Below are 18,188 nucleotides of genomic sequence, written 5' to 3'. Positions count from 1 at the left end.
GCTCGAAAACTATTGTCGTTTTTAATTGGTCCAGATATTAAAAAAATGAACCGCCTTTTTAAAATACAGGGGCACCAAGCAGACCGTTTCGTTGTAAATTCTGGTAATAGTATTTCGGTCCCTAAAATTTTCTGAAGTTTGAAAGTTCTAGCTAGCGTATCCGAAAAGATACACTTTTCGTAGTATTTAAAAATAAGGCTTTTTAAAAATCGCACAAAAAGGACACTTATAACGTAAAAACGATGTTCCGCCACCTATAGTAAAATTTTCTCGTTGGGTGCCCCTGAAAATACCAGAGAAACTCCTGCTCTGTGTACCTAGGTTACTCACGCATTTTTTAATTGGTTGAAAAAATTAATATATCTGAGAAACTTTTGCTCTGTTACTCGCGTCCGTCTTTAGGCGAAATGACGAAATTACAACAGCGACATGCGGACCATTCTTAGTTGCGACATGACAAGCTTTGAAATTGAGACGAGAGACATGTATACCTATCCTAACAGCGCCTCGTGACTGTTTCTAACAGTTTTCGTTGTTCGAGTTGTCGGAATCGGAAGGTACGAGAAATCGTGATTCTAGTGTATGCGGAAACGATTCAAACTTTACACAAAATGTGTTCCTACATGTTTAATAGTTACGAGCAAAGTTGAAGAAAAATACAAGAACCATTAAAAAAGTGAGCAGAACTTAATGACACAGCGCAAAAATTACGCAAGATACATACTTATACAGTTCAAAAAGCACGTACTTTCAAGGCTAGGCTGTGCCAACTAATGGGTCTGGACTAATGGTTCGAAACTGACCCCTACTACAATCTCTGGAGGAGCTAGCAATACTTCTCTGACTACTCGGTTTACGCGTTTGCTACGGTGTGCTGCATGGTGTGTGAGACGAAAATGGCAAGCTTCCTCGGACATCACATCAAGGCAAGACGAGAGGCCGGTCCAGCAATGGAGAACAATCCCCCAATGAAAGATCCAATACGACTAACAACGGACTTGACACGATCATACGCGTAGCGGAAGAAAGGTTTTCGGACATTACGGCCATAAATCTGACCGTCTGCTTCTTCTGCGAAGAAAAACTCCCAGTCACCATCTCCCGCCTGAATCAGGAACTCTTGCCCAGGCTGCGACAAGATAAAGGCAGCATTGCACATGTCACCACCATCATTCTGAGCATCAGGAATGAAGGAAATGGCTGTACGCAGAAATCGCAGAGTTGTGCGGCCTGTAGCGTCTAGGTAGGGATGCTGCCCTTCGTTTCCGCACCTTCTTATAAGTTCTCTTCCAAGAACTTGAGCAGTGATTTCGCGCACATATATTTTTACGTCACGATGGTATTGCTGAAATTAAAAAAAGGAAAGGAATTAAATAAAATGCTCGAGACAGTCAACTAGCTAGCCTCCTACGCAGACATTCTTTTGGCTCGTCACACGATCGAAAAAACTTCGAAAAGATTCCGTGACGAGGAAAAATTGCGTGTCGGGGTAAGATTGTGTGACAATCTAGAAAAGATTGTGTGACGAGCCAAAGGAGTGTCTGCGCAGGAGGCTAACAATTAGCGAAAACTACAAATGGACGTCTAAACCAGGAACTATTTTAATAGCCGACAACCGAAAAGTTCTCTACTTGTTTTGCCGGTTTTCTTTACTTCCTGTAGTCGATTTTTTTTGTTTTCTCGTTTCTTTTTTTAAAATTTACGTTTTTATGCAGATACTTTTTGCCAAATTGGCTTTCATTGTGCTTTCTCCCCTCAGGCCTGTCAAAGCCTAGGACCTAGACTTGCTACAAGTCGCTCGTTAGATTCGCAGGAGACCGCTGGATACGGAAAGGGAGGGCGTGCGCGGGCATGAGAAACTAAATGGCGGAGCGGCTTGTCTCACCTGCAGCGCGCCAATTCTGAAATGTGGCGTCACCGGTGGATTTTTCCACCGGTAACTAACGCCATCAAGATTATGTCAATCATATTATTACGCGCGACCTTACTGAGCGCGCTCTGCTTGCCAACTAAGCGCGCGCTGCTCGCGAGACAAGCTTGCGTTTAATAAATAATAATAATAATAATAATAATAATAATAATAATAATAACAATAATAATAATAATAAAAGCTTTTATTTATACACGATAAATGTTTTGCAGCATAGCTGATGTGGTCGTGTTTACAAATTACTATTGAAGCTAACTAAACCCTTAAATAACAAATAAAGACAACAAACTAAGCATTCCAAACAAACGAAAATACACAGCCTCTAAATCCCTAATACTTTTAAAGCACCCTTGAAACTTGCCAACGATTCTTTAAGGCGGGCCTCGTTATTCAAAGAATTCCATAATGTGGCCCCTTCATAAGTAATCGACTTTTTGAGAAAGTCAGTCTTTGGTCTTGGTACTGACAAGCAATTTTTCCTTCTAAGATTGTAATTAGTCTTCTGCTCCGTCCACAAGTGTTGTAATTGGACCGGAGCACCTCCAGATACACATTTGAAGACAAAACAAAGTTTAACTTTTTACCTCTTGAATAGACTTGTTTCCTTCTCACATCGGCAGTTTAAACCAGTTTGGGAACAAACTTTACAAATGTCTTCTTTTGTGCCTGTCCCTTTTAAATCTTACAGAAATGAGAAAGCCATCAAGGGCCTTGAGTATGATTTTTCACAAAAAAGGGAAGAAAACCGCAATTTTAACACACGCCACAGCGCACGTCAGCTGCTCACGGCGCACGAAACTGACGTCAACACGATAAAAGAAACCAACTCAATGTACACGAAATGATGCAATATTTTCGCGGCAAAAAACGTCAGCTAGAATCGATGTCCTGCAAGTGACACAAGTCGCTCGTTCCGAGCCATTCCTCGGCAAGTGTCATTTGTTTTCCTTCGCGTGCGCGTGCACAGAAATGAATCCCGCGCGATCTCTCGCGCGCGATTTCAAAGGCGATTCTTTCGCGCTTGATTTCAAAGCGATTTTATTTCAAAGCGATTTTATTTAAGTAACTATAACTAACTTGGGGCAAGTCTACCCAGGATCCAGCTTCGATCACTGCAAATTTGTTTTCGCTGGCAAGACTGCGTGACAAGCCCCCGCTATACTATACTCGGCTTTCTCTCTAAAAAGATTTTGAACGATTGTAATTCTAAATAGCAATCATGAGCCCAAATAGCCCATATCTGGCGTCGCTTTCCCCGTTTTCAGAAACATGAAGCATTTCGTTATTATGTAAAGCGTCGACAGTTCCTGTGACAAGGTCAAAGATTGCAATATTGTAGTTTCGTCCGAAAAACGAATAAACAAAATGCCAGAGTACCGACCAAGGCCAACCTAAGACCCGTCATTTTCTTTCACTATCCACAATCCGAGCTTCAAAACAGATAGAGACCAAAATCCAGGAGAAAATTCTTGGCTTATCCGCGGTCCGCAAATTCCGCGAATAAGCTCAATTTAACGCAAAGCTAAATACGCCGATTCGCGAACCTAGATTCACCCCTCCTCAGAAATGTTACGTTCTATACAGCGGCTGTTTTCATACCTGTGTCATTCGTCCTCTTCCCAAAAAGCCTGAAGATGTCGGTGGCTTTTGTCGTGGTTGACTGTAACTGTTTTTTGAACTAGAATTTCCGCCCATTTTCGAAGCTTAGTGTGATCAACTGGCAAGGGAAAAACGTTGTATCTGACTCAACCGAGTGAACGCGCGGTGATTCCAACCTCTTCCTGTTCGAGTTTGGAATGGCCCCTTCAGTCTTGGTCAATGATTTTATACTGATCTTGTGGTAATAGGTACCGTTGTTTGCCTAGAACAAAGGGAGAAGTCGGGAAAACCCCAAGTTAGGGCTTTGGGGTTTTCCCCAACTTCTCTTATTACTCCTATTGATAAACATTGCCTACTTTCAGTATTGGGGTTTTTACCCCAACTTCTATTTCCCAAATACTCGGTTATTTAATATTCGGTTCAGTTTCCCAATTTGTTTCGATATTGAAATTCACGCCATTTAAAAACAGATATCTTTACTTAAAGGAACATGAAAAATATAGCTCAAAATCTCCTTTAAACGATCATACATTCAAAAGTCACCGCATTTACGGATGTTTAACAACTATTCACCGAACTAAGTTTAGGTGGCTAGTGGTGGATATTTACCGAGCCGCGAGTATATGAGATAATATAGTCCGAAAGGATTGTTTTTGACTAATTTATTCCTGCGTTACTCGGAGGTGAATAGCAAAGGATATTCGGAGTTTGAGTAATCAGCGCGTGCCAAAAAACGCTATCCACTGTTTTTTTAGTACGTAAAAATTGTAAAGAATGCTGAATTGTAGTACGAAACTGAAAGCAAATACTTTCAGTTTCGTACGAAACTGAAAGTATTTGCTTTCAGTTTCGAGTCAAATAAATCGCGACTCGAAATTGAAAGTAAATACTTTGGGTTTTGCACCCAACACATTGACGACCATTGATTGGTCAGTTCAGACTCGACAACAACGCACGTGTCCCTCGAATACTTTTTATATACAGACCCAAAATGGAAATTTCGATTTTTAAAACATCGTTCTAGGGAAGTAAATCTCTTATAACCATTTTTTCGTTCTATTCTGTCTCAAAAAGATCAATAGTTGGAACCCCAGCGCGCCGAGAAAAAAACCCATGCTGTGTATAAACGATTCATCCGTGTCTGGGACTTTATATTCCACCGTTATAAAGCTCAAGGATTGCATACCATTCTCCTACCCATGCGATTGCCCGATTAGTTGGCCATCGGTTGCAATCTGTTAAAGGCCTTCCTAGTGAAATACGACTTTCTTTTCTGAATAGTCTGTTCCTGATAATCCCTGTTAAGTTTACTAACCTTTGACGTAATCAGTCTTTTTTTGTTGAACAACACGCCGTCACACAATCCAATTCTCATTTCCGGATTCATTTCGCAAAGCAATTATTCTTGAAATCCGCAACAATTACAGTGTTGTAAGACCTTAGGAAAAGGCAACCTTTTGTACAATACCTGTACGTCGTATTTCCTTTTTTTTTTTTTTTTACAAAAACTAATGTTTGTATTCCGGATTATAAAACGAATGATTTTCACAGACCCGTGGAAACTGTTATGCGGATTACGGATCTAGCAAATTTTCTAGGTCTTCTACAAAAACTGGGTGTCATACATTAAAGAAACAGATCTGGGTAGAACTTTTCGTTCTATTCGTCACGCAACGCTCTCAGGAGAGTTGCTTTCTCAGAGAAAGGGTTGACTGCGAATATACTGGACATGCTGTGTCAAATAGCAGAGACCAAATACCACGCAGCTTTCTATAGATAAGTGGTTAATAACCGTATTGTTGCCCTGATGTCTAATGCCTTCAATTTCTTTTTTTACGATTTCTCAGTCTTACGCTAGAGAAAGAAACTGTCCTACATTCGTTTGAGAAGTTTTGAAAATACGTTATCCAAAAAATATTTTATTTACATTTTTTATACAGTACAAATAGGAATTGAAATCGAATGAAGTTCGAACCATTCATTACAAAAGTGTGAAACAAGTAACTTTTTCAGTGTCCTGTCTTTGACCCCGCCGTTTTCGTAACATTGGTTACCAAGCAACGTGACGTCACCTTGTGACACCTTGTCACCGGCATGAAGACGCTATTTTTGGTTTCTTGCCTGAAAATTCCAGTAAACGTTCTCCAGTAAGGCGATACAACTGCCACTCGTCCAGACAAACTGCTCCTAGCTTGTCATAGAAATCCTTGGCTGTTTTATTCCAATTTAAACAATTCCAGTCAACTCTGACACAACCTTTCTCCACAGCTATCTGAAATTATAAAGTAAAATTCATTTTAACCTCGTCTTACATGGACACTGCTTGTACTCATCCCCACTCCTTTGTCTTCTCTCCTTCTTCATTCTAATCAAATTATCTGTTGTAACAGGTAAGTAAGAGAAAAGGGAAGCCACGAGCTATGCGGCCCACACTGCCAGAGCTTACCCCGGTTTCCGTAGCATTAAGCGGCTAGGAATATTTCTACTCCCCAGTCCCACCTGAATGGGATGCTAGTCCATCGCAGGGTACCCGCCAGCATTATGTCGCCGGTACCCATTTATACACCTGGGTGGAGAGAGGCACTGTGAGAGTAAAGTGTCTTGCCCAAGAACACAACACAAGTGACCCTGGACGGGGCTCGAACTCGGACCGCTTGATCCTGAGTCCGGTGCACTAACCATTAGGCCACCGTGCCTCCCTAAGTAAGAGGACATGTTTAGCAATTGATTCAGTTTAAATCTTAAAATCTGAAAAAAATAAAACCAATGAAGAGGGTGTAAAAGGGGGAGTGGGCAGAAGGGGAAGGAACAAGGGGTGGGGGTGGTCAGGGAGGATTAGGATGACAGGGAGAAAGATTTTTATAATTTCTCTGTGCCAATTAAATCACTGATCTAAGAATCACTAAAAATAGTTGGCCAGGGGACAGTTCTAATATCAGCAATACTCTGATATCATGCTCATATCTTACCCTGGATGGAATGTATAACACAGGCATCTAAAGTAACGATTATAATTATGCTACGGTGCCTATATAGCACAACTTGGGCCGCCTAAACGCCTGGCAAAAAGAGCAATCATGTTTCCAGAAACATCCGTAGCGCAAGCATGTTTCCCCAATGTTTCCCAGTTTTGCCACACGGGAAGCATTGTTCCCAGCGTCAATTTGCTTCTGCTACACGCTAGAAACAGTTCGTGTTTCCGTGTGTCATGGAAGCATGGCAAAACGAGGTAACAATTATGGAAACATGTTTCCAGCATGTTTCTGGAAACATGTTTCCTCGTTTTGCCGGACCTTAACAGTCACTGAACCATGTTAAACATATAGGATATTTAAAAATCTCGACCTACCGAGGAGACTCTTCTTAACATCTCTGTGCCAATACCTTTTCCTGTTAAAAATAAAATAAATGTCAAATGGATGAACAAAAACAAACTTGTCAATGCTTGAAAATTCCGCATGAGTTGGAGCACAATAGGAAGTTAAAAATTCCCCACAAATCACAAATTTTGAATGTTTCCTTTTAGCACATTGTTAAAAGAACTGATCTTTTATACTTTATCCCACTGAGCTCCAGACCCCAGAGCCCAGACCACCCCCTGAAATTCCAGAGAAAATGGCTGCCCGAATGAAAACACACACTAGTGCCAATATATTTCAAGATTTTAATGTATTCTATTTATCCTACTAAAGGGAAACTACACAAAGTTATCTCTTATATGATAAAGATTTATTTTATAATAATAATAATAATAATAATAATAATAATAATAATAATAATAATAATAATAATAATAAACAAATATTTTTAACAGGATTAACCCATCAGTACTTGAGAGTACTGTTATCTTAGGGTTCCTGTAAAATTTAAAAAATTTAAAAAGGTAAAAAAGTTTACAAATAATAAAACTACAATGGTCAAAAACATATAAAAGCTTATGAATAAAAATTACAAATAAAAATGTTCTTTAACTTTTTGTTTAAATAGAAGCCTAGAGTTCAGATTTCTCATGTCCGACGGAATACTGTTAAAAACGGAGGCTCCTAAAAAACGAAAAACTCCGACAGCCAAACTCTAGCTTCATTTTCGGCAGTTCGATGGAGGAAAATCTGTTCCTAGTATTGACACTGTGATTAACTCTTTTAAAATACTTCTTAAAAGAAGTACACACATTTCCAAGTAGACAATCAAAAACACAGAGACTGACTTTTCTTATCAAATAACTGTCAACTGATTGAATACGGATGTCAGTCTTGTTTTCCAGTCCTGAAGATATGCAGCTTAGGCCACGATGTTCGATTCTGTGAATCAGTTGCCTGCGTGTATTTGAATAGCTTAGTGTAATTAGACTACAGTAGGTAAAAACAGGCATAATCATAGCCCTGTAAATGCTTTCTGCAGCTGCACAAGTAATGGAAGAACGAATTTTCCGCAGCAGAGTGACTCTCCCAGCCGCTTTTTTTGTAGGTTTTGTTCAACCTAAGCATGGTGCTTTCTTTAAAAAAATCTTAAAGCTGGGGAACTCATTCAACATTGTGATGTATGGCAAGTTTATTGCAATGTAGCATTTAGCTTTGAAAGTATTTTTCAGTGTGATAACTCTTATTTGTATTCTTATTTCATCAGAATCACATTGAAAGCTTTCTTTGATATCTTACATTAAAAAACAGGTCACCTCTCTCTCTAAGAAGAAAGAAATCTACAAGTTTTCCTGTTCAGGTCAATTTTGAATTTGCCCGCACTTGCTGACATCACAACACGTCACAAGACGCAGCTCCAAAATAATATCTCGCAAGTCAAGAGCACTAAGAAACTTGGCTTTTCACCTAAACGAATAATTTCACTATTAACAATGCCAATTCATTTCTATTTATAGATTTTGAACAATAAAATTTACCAAACAATAACATTCGTTGTTGTTTATCTCTGCACACAGTGGAAAACTCTTTGGAAGCGCGACATGTATGCTTCAATCATAATTACACAGCGAAATACAGTTGCAATCCCTAATAATTCTAGTATAATGATACAAGTTCAATTAAGCTTGAAATGTTTTTATAAATTTCCATTATGCCACGCAGAAAAGCACGATTGTTCTCCCGCATTTGGCGACACAACGAATTGTCACACTGTTCACACGCGTATGATGTTTCAAAGGTGTGGCCTTCATTGCGCTTTCTTCCAACTTTTGCACACATGGCTCAAGCTTTCTTCCTGCCTTTCATTTTTCCGAGAAAGTGTCCCCTTAGGTTTTCTTCAGTTGTAACAGAAACTCTCTAAGGAAGTATCTCCAAACAAAAACTGAAAAAGCATTTCAAAGGCACAGATAAATTTACAGTATTTTTTGTTGGACATGACCCCTCTCCTGACCCTTCAAAGACTTATGCCTTAGTTGGTGTACCCCTTTTTAAGACTGCAGAAACCAGAGCAGCTCTACAATCATGAATATTGAGGGGGGGGGGGGTAAATATTGTGAAGACTCATTGTCTAAAGTGTCTCAACTACTTTTGTAGAGCTAGTGGAATCCCAATTTTTCAAACCACCAAAGGAAATGAAAATTGGTTCCAAAAAATCAAGTAGTTTGAGAAATTAGGGTAAAATTACAGTGTTTGACTAGGGGAGAGGAAAAACTTTTGGTTCAACTTATCAGGAGGTTTGAAAAATCAAGGGTTAGGGAAATGGGCGTTCCAATGAAAATGTAGATCTGCACCTGTTACAGCAAGCCGCCCAAAAGTGTGACCACTTTTAATTTATTCACATTCCTTCGTGCAGATTTAATCCAATCAGAAGTCAACTGCAAGCTATCCACGGCTTTTGATTGGATTAAATCTGCATGAAAGAATGTGAATAAATTAAAAGTGGTCACACTTTTGGGCGCCTTGCTGTAATCAACTTCAAGGAATAAAAATGCTTTCACAGCCAACAACAACCTGACACCGATATGGAGTGCTAATTATTACAGTACAGTTGTATACAGACTTTTAAATTAGAACCACATTGAATCAATTTCTGAGAGTGACCAAAAAGGTTAATGTCAGCTACAAATTAGTACAAAAGAGCTTCTGTAAACGGGTATACTGTACCTCTATAAGCTGGGTCAACATAAAGGTCTTCCAGATATAGAGACCGCCCTTCCCACGTGGAATAGATGTAAAAAAATAATGCATAACCAACTGCCTTCTTCTTTGGTAAACAATGATTTCCTTCAGGGCAATGCAGCACCTCTGCTATCAGACTTCCAAACCACGGCTTCTCCTCTCCAAATCCATCTCTCAGCATTTCTGCAAGATACCATAATGACCATAATTGATTTAACACGCTCCTTCCAATAACAGGCCTTTTCCAATAGGCACTCCCCCTTAGGTGCCCTCTTTTAAATGAGCACCCCTATCCTAAATAAGCATCCCCTTCCAGTAAGGGTCTCCATTGCAAAAGTGACATTTAAGACATAATTATTTAGATGAGTGAATTGTGTAGTCTGCTTTCGCATCTGAACAAAATATTTAACACCTGTACAAGGAAATGGCGTTATGACTATGCAAAACCCCTATTGTTACAGATATTGAGTATCTGTCAGTATCAGTTGTTCATTAAAGTGCTTTATCACATAATCTGAAAAGAAAAATAAGTGCCAGTGTTCCTAATAGCACTCTTCTACATGTGTATAAGTACCCTCCCTTGGGCTACCAGGATCTAGAGTAAATTAACACTCTGAGCAGTAAATTTAATCACGACAGTATACAAAACTGTTGATTGTATGTTTGTGATTGAGCCAGTAGTGCACATGCAGACAGTTTGGAACAAGTTTCCATACTCCCAGCATTTTGTGAGGTTGCTCCTACCAGCAATATTTATTATCAATACACTTTTACATAGACATTAGTCATGTATAAAGAGATCAGGTCGTCACATGGCTGGAAGTCTTGGTTTGAGTGCCTGGGGAGATAAGGTCAGGTGGTTCAGAAAATTGGTTTAGTTTATTTGTTGATAAAATTAACCAGCTATACCACACAATAGCATCCAAAAATAATTTAAATTTTGTATCAGTTTATTTGGCTCCCCACCCATATTCTTTTGGGTAGAGTCCTCTTGTAAGTGGACAGTCTCTGTACTCAGTCATTAGATGTCCCAGCTACACGTATATACACAAATTATTCATTTTCACTTACCCATGAGTAGACAATTAAATTCTAATTGCGGACACTTTTTCAGTCCGTAAGGGTGTCCGCTTATGGAAGTTTGACAGCAATATTACCTTCTTCAGTGAGTTTTACTCTTGATTCAGGTTCTTTTTCATACACAGCTAAATCCTGCAAAATCAAAATTAAATAATTAAATTGATATCCTTACTTTGAAAGTGAAATAAAATTTAAGAAATAAGTCTAGAAAGTAGATGGGGGGACCACATGAGGCAAATTGGTAAATTGGCAAATTTACCTTACCGACAACTCTGGAAAACACACTGCCATTTTTTCGCAGATGGCATGGATACACATGAGAATATTTACAGCAAAATCACTGTCAGATGGTAACGCACGTGAGCAGACAATTAGAGCGGTTTTCACTTGAGTGTCGAAAGTTAATTGCGTTTGCTTTGGTTTTGCATTACTACGCTTAGTGATTGGCTTAAAAATCTCACGCCACTTTCTCAGCCAATCAGAACTAAAACCAAAACCAATCGTGACTCGCTCGCGCACGTTTTCCCGCGCTTCGTGCCAGCTACATGTATTTGCTTCGAGTTTTGATTGGTTCACTGGATTGTCTGTGCCCTTTGTGATTGGCCAGAGCAATTACTTTGGTTTTGGTTTTACGACACTCAATTGAAAACTGCTCTATTTGTAGGCAGATCAATTCATGGGGTGGGCGAAAACGAAGACAAAATTGCATCAAATGATAATAAAGTCTTACATGAAGAGAGCGGGCTATTAGAGAGGAGAGGAGGGAGGGGGCACTGGGCACCCCCTCCCTCCCCCTCTCCCCCCGCCGTGTAGTGTAGATTGGCGCTTGGACAAGCTATATGGATCAGCATTGAGTAATTAGGTTATTGATGTGAAATTCTAGTATAGCTAAGCTAGTAAATTAAACGGTGTGTAGTAAACTACTCTCTCGTCGCCGGTGATTGATTACCTTTATCATTCGTAGAATATCTGGGACATCCTCTGCTACTGCCTCACGTACTCGCCAGTTTTCCATCTTTTTTAGTCGAAACTGACTCTATAATCCTCCACAAAGGCAAAAAAAAGTGTGACACAAACTATCGAATCTTGCAAAAATCAATCCGCGACCCCGCAACCGGTCGGCACAACTCTCGAAGCACTTTTCCGGACTCAGAGATTGTTGAGCCCCCCGTTCTGGCTTAACAGCGGTATGTTATAAAATGGCTGGTAACCTAGTACCCAGCTCTCTCTTTCGCTCGAACAATATACCACAAGAGGGCAGTGCGTGCTACTAACTATGGTGTAATGGATGTCCCCAAGTTGTGACTTACAATTGAGGAGCAATATGATAGTTTTTAAACGAGGGAGGAGATGATAAGGGGATGAGGGAGTGGGAGTCTAGGGGGTACGGACATCGGGTAGTATTTTCTCTATTTTGGGGGAAAGCAAAAAATACCTCCCCACCTAGGCTTTTATAGATTGTGCTAGCATAATTTTTGGCATAATTGGAGCTAAAAAGCATAATTTGTGAAACGAGCACTGCCACGGCATAATTAGCAATTTTTAGCACTTTTTGGAGCATAAATTCATAAAATGTAGTAAATATGGTGTACTTTCTACAGAAATAAATGAAATTTAGGTAGTTTGTTCTTGCAATGCGTGTTTTAGCTATACAATTGTGATTGTTAAGTCGTTGGAGGCATTTTACAAACGTTTTAGAGATACGAGCAGCTAATTTGGACAGCTGACGGCCGTGATAAACTGCCATAAACACAAATAAATTTACAACAACAGTTTATTTAAAAAACATCATAATTTGGTGTCGTTATTGCGCACCTCTATGTATAGAATCTACGTCATTTTGTGAGCATAATTTCGGAAATCAGAAGCATAATTTGGGAATTCTGGCATAATTTTTGCATAATTTGGCAAAATTTTGAGCACTGCTAGTAGCATAATATGCCACTTTTAGGATCACAATCTATAAAAGCCTATCCCCACCCCCTCCACGGCCTCCTTCTCTCATTTCCATCCTTAGTTATACAGCGCTTCAAAACTCCTCCAACTTATAAAAATAGAGGATCTCCATATACCAGGGTAGGAGCAACAGCTCCTCAGGGTCCCAAACGGGTTTAGGGCTCCAGGCCGAGTCCAGGGCCTCAGCTAAGAGCCCAAAAAGCTGTAGGGTCCAGGTCGGGCTCCGGTCCCCCAGAGCTCCGGGCTCTGTAGTAACTATTCAGGGCTCCGCATTCTGCAGCACGGGGCTCCAAGCAGCAAATTACGATGGGGCTCCGGGCTTGACGGCGTCGTGTTGTATTCACGACTGCTTACTAACTTTACGTTTTCTTCGAGTCACAATACTCGTTTACGAGAAAATGACGATTTACCTCCCTGACGAGCTCCAGCCATAAAAAAGCCACCATTTTTTGGTCAATGCGTTTTCGCCTATCTTCACACCACAACGATTAATCAAAGTGCCCATTGGGCTGTCTCGTGTTACAGATAAGTGAAGTTCTTGCGTTCGACAAAGCATTTACAACAGCTTGTACTATAAGAGCATCACACTAAGTTCCCTCTCTACACATACTACTCAAATAGTCTAACCAAGACTGTCCTTCGAAAAACTCAAAAAATTCTTCGCAATTATTTCTAAGATATTCAGCACCTGCAAACCGCACTATCAAATGATTTGCTAACGAACCAAATATCTGATGACTAACACTTCGAAAAAAACAGTCTCAATTTCCACCTCAATCAAAAGGAATAAGACCAACTGCACGTAATCTATTTCTAAGTAATGAAAATGAAGTACAATCATAACATTCCCTCTTATTGACCCTCATATTTTCACCGAAATTAAACACAGGACCAGGGTTCTTTTCAATATTACCACACATAAATAACATTTTATAAAATATAGAAAAATTTTTATCATAACTAAATTTCCAAAAATTATTCCAGAATGAAGAAAATATAATTTTTACACTTTCGACGACTACCAAAAATAGAATGTAGCAAACCAAAATAAAACGAACATAAAAGAATCTTTTTAAGCAAACATGCTGAGCACGATTCAACATATCGATACGTACATTTGCACGAAGAAAAGCCTTCAAACGCGAAGAATCAGGCACATTGCGTTTAATATGTTTCTTTACACTACGTTTAACTACATTTTTATGAAATAAACTATGAATTTTCTTCAAGCAAATTCTCGATGGAGCTCTATCTCTTTTTCTGCTCATTCTTTTTACAACTCTTCGCCCATTACAACAACATTTATCACAACAAAACTTATTAATTTTACTCTCATAAGACACTGTATGGACTGGACTCTGGACTCTGGACTCCAAAAAAAAAAAATAAATAAATAAAATAAAATAAAATAAAAAATAAATTAAAAAACAAATAAAAAAGAATGAAATTAAATTATCCACAGACCTGTGGTGGCAAGTAAAAAAGACAGGCCAAACACGACTCCCATTGGTCGAGATTTGTAATTGTGGACCTTCAAAGTTTTGCTGTAACGAGTATATCCTAAAACGATCTCCCTTTTCTGTACTCTTAGCACTGGTTAATACTCTAGTAGGTGCCACTTTTTCATTAGAATATTCTTAAGATTAGGCACAGAAGGGCGATATTCTGTTACGAAAGGTAGAATTCTTTTGCGCGTCTTTTGTTGCTGGCTCGCCTTAGCGAGACAGCACACTATTCTGGTAGTCCTGTGTGTGTTGGGTATCCTGTGTTGTGTATGCGGTTCGAAACCAAATTTTGGATGTCAGATTTCGCGCATGCAGTCTACGATTCTGTATATTTTTTATTATCAATGCGTGATCATATGTTTCATTTAGCGAGCGTTTACGATACAAGTTGCTGTAATTTTGCTACCCTTCGGCCCTCCCGATTAATAAATGTCTGCAATACATACAGAAGCGATGACATTTCACTGGGGGTCTTTCATATTTTTGAGGAAATTTGTCAAAAACTTTACGTAAATAAAAGTAGCTGACACCTTGTGCGTGATAAAGACTGTTATCCTTAACTACAGCTTACAAATTGTTTACTTGAACGCGAAGATGATTGTTCTAGCATACATTGTATCGACATTTGCGTCAATTTTAAACGGCTGAAGAAAGAGAGAGACTACAGGAATTAACAATTACACTACACTATTTTTGAAGTTGGAAGAACAGTTTGTTAATGAATGGCTTGTTTGCAGTTCTGGATTTTATTTTTGGCGTAGAAAAAAGACAGATGAATTTTCCATATCTTCCTAAAAATCAAACAATGGTCTATCTTACGAGAAAATATTTTACACAATTAACTCAGCAAGCTGTGACCTCGAGCAGCTTTCAAAAGCGGACAAATCGTATAAAAATTTCGCTTTAAAATACACCCAACAATGTAACGATGTTCAAGAGCGTATTGAAAGCTGAATAGTATTAAAAGGAACAATTATAAAACGAAGCAGATGTTTTCCCTACCTCCAGTAAAAATCGCAAGCATTTAATACACTGTAACGTAACATAATGTGAACCCTTCGCTGCTACTATATAATGCTAAAGTGTAATTTTGTCGTATTTCTTGAAAGTAGACACAAATTTAATAGTTGCAATAGCATAACAGCATTCAATATCATATTCAATGTTGTATACAATCGTCATAAAATAATAAAAATATAGTTGATGAATATTCCATATCTCCCTAAAAATCAAACAATGATCTCGCGAGCTAATATAGAGCAGAATTTACACACTCATATGCCGCAAGTTGTTACTCAGAGCAGCTTGCAAAAGCGGGAAAATCGCACAAAATATTAAAGTTAAATAGTATTAAAAGGTTTAATTAAAGAACTTAGCAGATGCTGTTCCCTATCTCCAAAAAACATCGGAAGCATTTCTGTAACTAAATGTTAGCCTGTGTACAGCCGTCCCGCTCCCCTAAAAAACAGGCTACTAAATGTAAGCATTTGGAAGCATTTGCTGTGACTAAATGTACTAAATTGTACTTACGTCGGGCTGCTTGAAATTTCGGTTAACAATAACTCAAACAAAAAAGTAGCATTCAATAGCAAATTCGGTTTTCAACGCTATTTAGATGAAGTTTACATATCTCCCAAAAAATCAAACAATTATTTACTGTATACTTTTAATAAACACTACTTCACGCAATCCTAGCTATGACAAACGGTAATTCACGCAATCCTATGACATAGCTATTATTAAAGCTGAAGATTCCTCGCATAACACTGATAACATAATTCCCTGATAACGGCGGAATTTTAATAAACTACGATAAACCGCAAACTTCACAAGAAATTCACAAAAATCCACAAGTCTTTTCCTGTTCCATGTTCCATGTTTCAGTTTTGTTTGCGTGATAAATTAAATATTTCCTTGACGCATTGTTTGGCATATGTGTAATTGAGACCCTAGCACACTAAAACAGTTTTTTTCACCGCAGACAGAAATTTGAGTAAAATTGTTCATCCAGTAAAAAACAGATTTATTCTCTAATGCAAGGTCGACACAGGTCATGCAACCCGTCCCATACTTCAGCAATGCCAACCAAAAAATAAAATATCAAAGCATACAGGTGCCTTAACGATAAATTGGCCATCAATGTCACTTCAAAGGCAAACACTTAATTTTAATTAAGTGCTGTAAAAAGCTGTTTAATTTTAATTAAACAGCTTTTTACAACAGCTCTCATCTTTGTTGTGTAATGCAATCTAAGACAACTCAGGCTTCTCGAAAGTTCTCCTCAAGTAGCTTCAAGTGTTTTGACTTAGATAACATGTAACTTGAGTTGCTTGAACTGATTGATTGATTTAAAAATATGCTTTAACCACTGCGTTTAGTTTATGTGTTCACGGAAAGGATCGTTTCGAATCGTTCCGCCAACATAACATTGTGTCGAAAGTCAAAAGTAGCCTAACCTACTTTATGTACCTGGTCCTCGTCACTGCAGTCGTCATTACAGTTCGATACAGTCATCCATCGCCTATTCTCCTCAACGATGCCAACAGAAGGCGCCAGGGCGAGCGCGTGGGGAGCTGCAGAAGTCGCAGCTAAATCAGCCTCTGTTACCAGTTAAGGCACCAAAACCGTTAAATTTCTGTAAACCTGAAGAATGGTCGTGCTGGCTAAAGAGATTAAAGCGTTATCGTAGTCGTAGATCATGTTCTTCTTTGCTACGAAATGACTGTCAAACTTTCCTCTGACCACGTCGTACGCTTTACATCGCCTGCCTCTGAGAATGCAAAACTCGCCATGATATTCTCGACTTCGCTACCGATGGCGTATAGGAAAGTGTTCACTTGAAGCTCTTATTCTTTCCTATCAAGGCCTGAAAAACCGAGCTAAATTTAAACAACTTGTGACACGTCAAAATGAACGTGAGAATTTTATCACTGCTCTGCATTGCCTAGCCGAGTTCTGTGAATATGGCCCACAGAAAGATGACATGATTGCTTGGTTGTTGGACTCAAGAACCAGAAACTCAGTGAACTGAAAACGAACGCAAGTTTAACACAAGATAATGCCGTTCAGCAAGCCAGCCAGAGTTGAGTCCGTCAAAAAGCAACAAGAGGTTATCCGGAGGGAGACGACCAAACTTGCAGAAGACCAAACGAGACCGTGAGACAATCTTGTAGCACATCAGCCGTTCAGACAATCTTGTAGCAAATTGAAATCATCTAACAGTTTACATTTATCCACACCGTCACCATGTTTTTGGAGACAATTAGGTTATTCTCTGACTGCAAAACCTGCTATACAAATTTACCTTCCTACCTTGTGTAATTGTCACTTCATTACCTTACGTGACGTCTTTAAATAAACAGAACTATCAGTCAAGTAAAAACAACATCTGTTTTTTAATTCAGTTCGATAAAATCTGATTATCAGATTTGGCGGCATTACAAAAGACAGTACTTCATGTAATATATCACATTTTACACAAACCATTATTTTTTCAAAAGGGAAGAGAAAAGTTTAACAGCCGAATCCGTTATAATCCAAACATTTTCACTATATGATCCACATGTGTAAATAAACACTTTTAAAACTCGAAAAGAAAACGCACAATACGAAGAACCGCATCCTGATGCATCTTATCAGCAAAATGTATATAAATACGAACAAATAAAAAACAGAAGGGCTGACCGTACAGAAAGCTAATAGTGGCTGACTTCATCAGGAAATGAACAACTAAAGAGAATTCTTTAGTTCTTCACTCCTTAGTTGTTGTTCACTTTTTACTTGTTCATAAACTCTTTAGTTCTTTGTTACCTGATGAAGTCAGGCCGTGGAACGCTAAAGACACTGACCTTATCACTTCGTTACCTTACGTGAGGTCTTACACAAAGCACTATCCTGACCGATCAGATCCACAGGATATTCTCGTGTCACGTGACGGTCACGTCGTTTACGACGTGACCGTCACGTAACACGAGACAAAAACGGTCCTCTGCTTTTTTCCTCGTCCATGCACACTAAAAC

At 38.9% G+C, this 18,188-nt stretch overlaps 2 protein-coding genes across 2 annotated transcripts; both read right to left on the bottom strand.

Annotated features, from left to right (window-relative positions):
* Nucleotides 1-612: 612 nt before the first annotated feature.
* On the bottom strand, nucleotides 613-3,782 carry LOC144662104 (uncharacterized). The gene is made up of 2 exons (XM_078522846.1): nucleotides 3,530-3,782; nucleotides 613-1,345 (listed from the first exon to the last, which is right to left on the bottom strand). Exons 1-2 carry the CDS (start codon nucleotides 3,623-3,625, stop codon nucleotides 917-919), a joined length of 525 nt encoding a protein of 174 aa, XP_078378972.1. The 5' UTR covers nucleotides 3,626-3,782; the 3' UTR covers nucleotides 613-916.
* Nucleotides 3,783-5,195: 1,413 nt separating this feature from the next.
* Nucleotides 5,196-11,846, bottom strand: LOC144662103 (thialysine N-epsilon-acetyltransferase-like). Its single transcript, XM_078522845.1, has 5 exons — nucleotides 11,657-11,846; nucleotides 10,785-10,839; nucleotides 9,613-9,810; nucleotides 6,879-6,919; nucleotides 5,196-5,801 (listed from the first exon to the last, which is right to left on the bottom strand). Exons 1-5 carry the CDS (start codon nucleotides 11,720-11,722, stop codon nucleotides 5,616-5,618), a joined length of 546 nt encoding a protein of 181 aa, XP_078378971.1. The 5' UTR covers nucleotides 11,723-11,846; the 3' UTR covers nucleotides 5,196-5,615.
* Between the last annotated feature and the right edge of the window lie 6,342 nt (nucleotides 11,847-18,188).

This window comes from Oculina patagonica, chromosome 8 (assembly GCF_052425735.1).
Source record: "Oculina patagonica isolate OP01 chromosome 8, crgOcupat, whole genome shotgun sequence".
Lineage (NCBI taxonomy): Eukaryota > Metazoa > Cnidaria > Anthozoa > Scleractinia > Oculinidae > Oculina > Oculina patagonica.
This window is presented reverse-complemented; position numbering and strand designations above follow the sequence as displayed.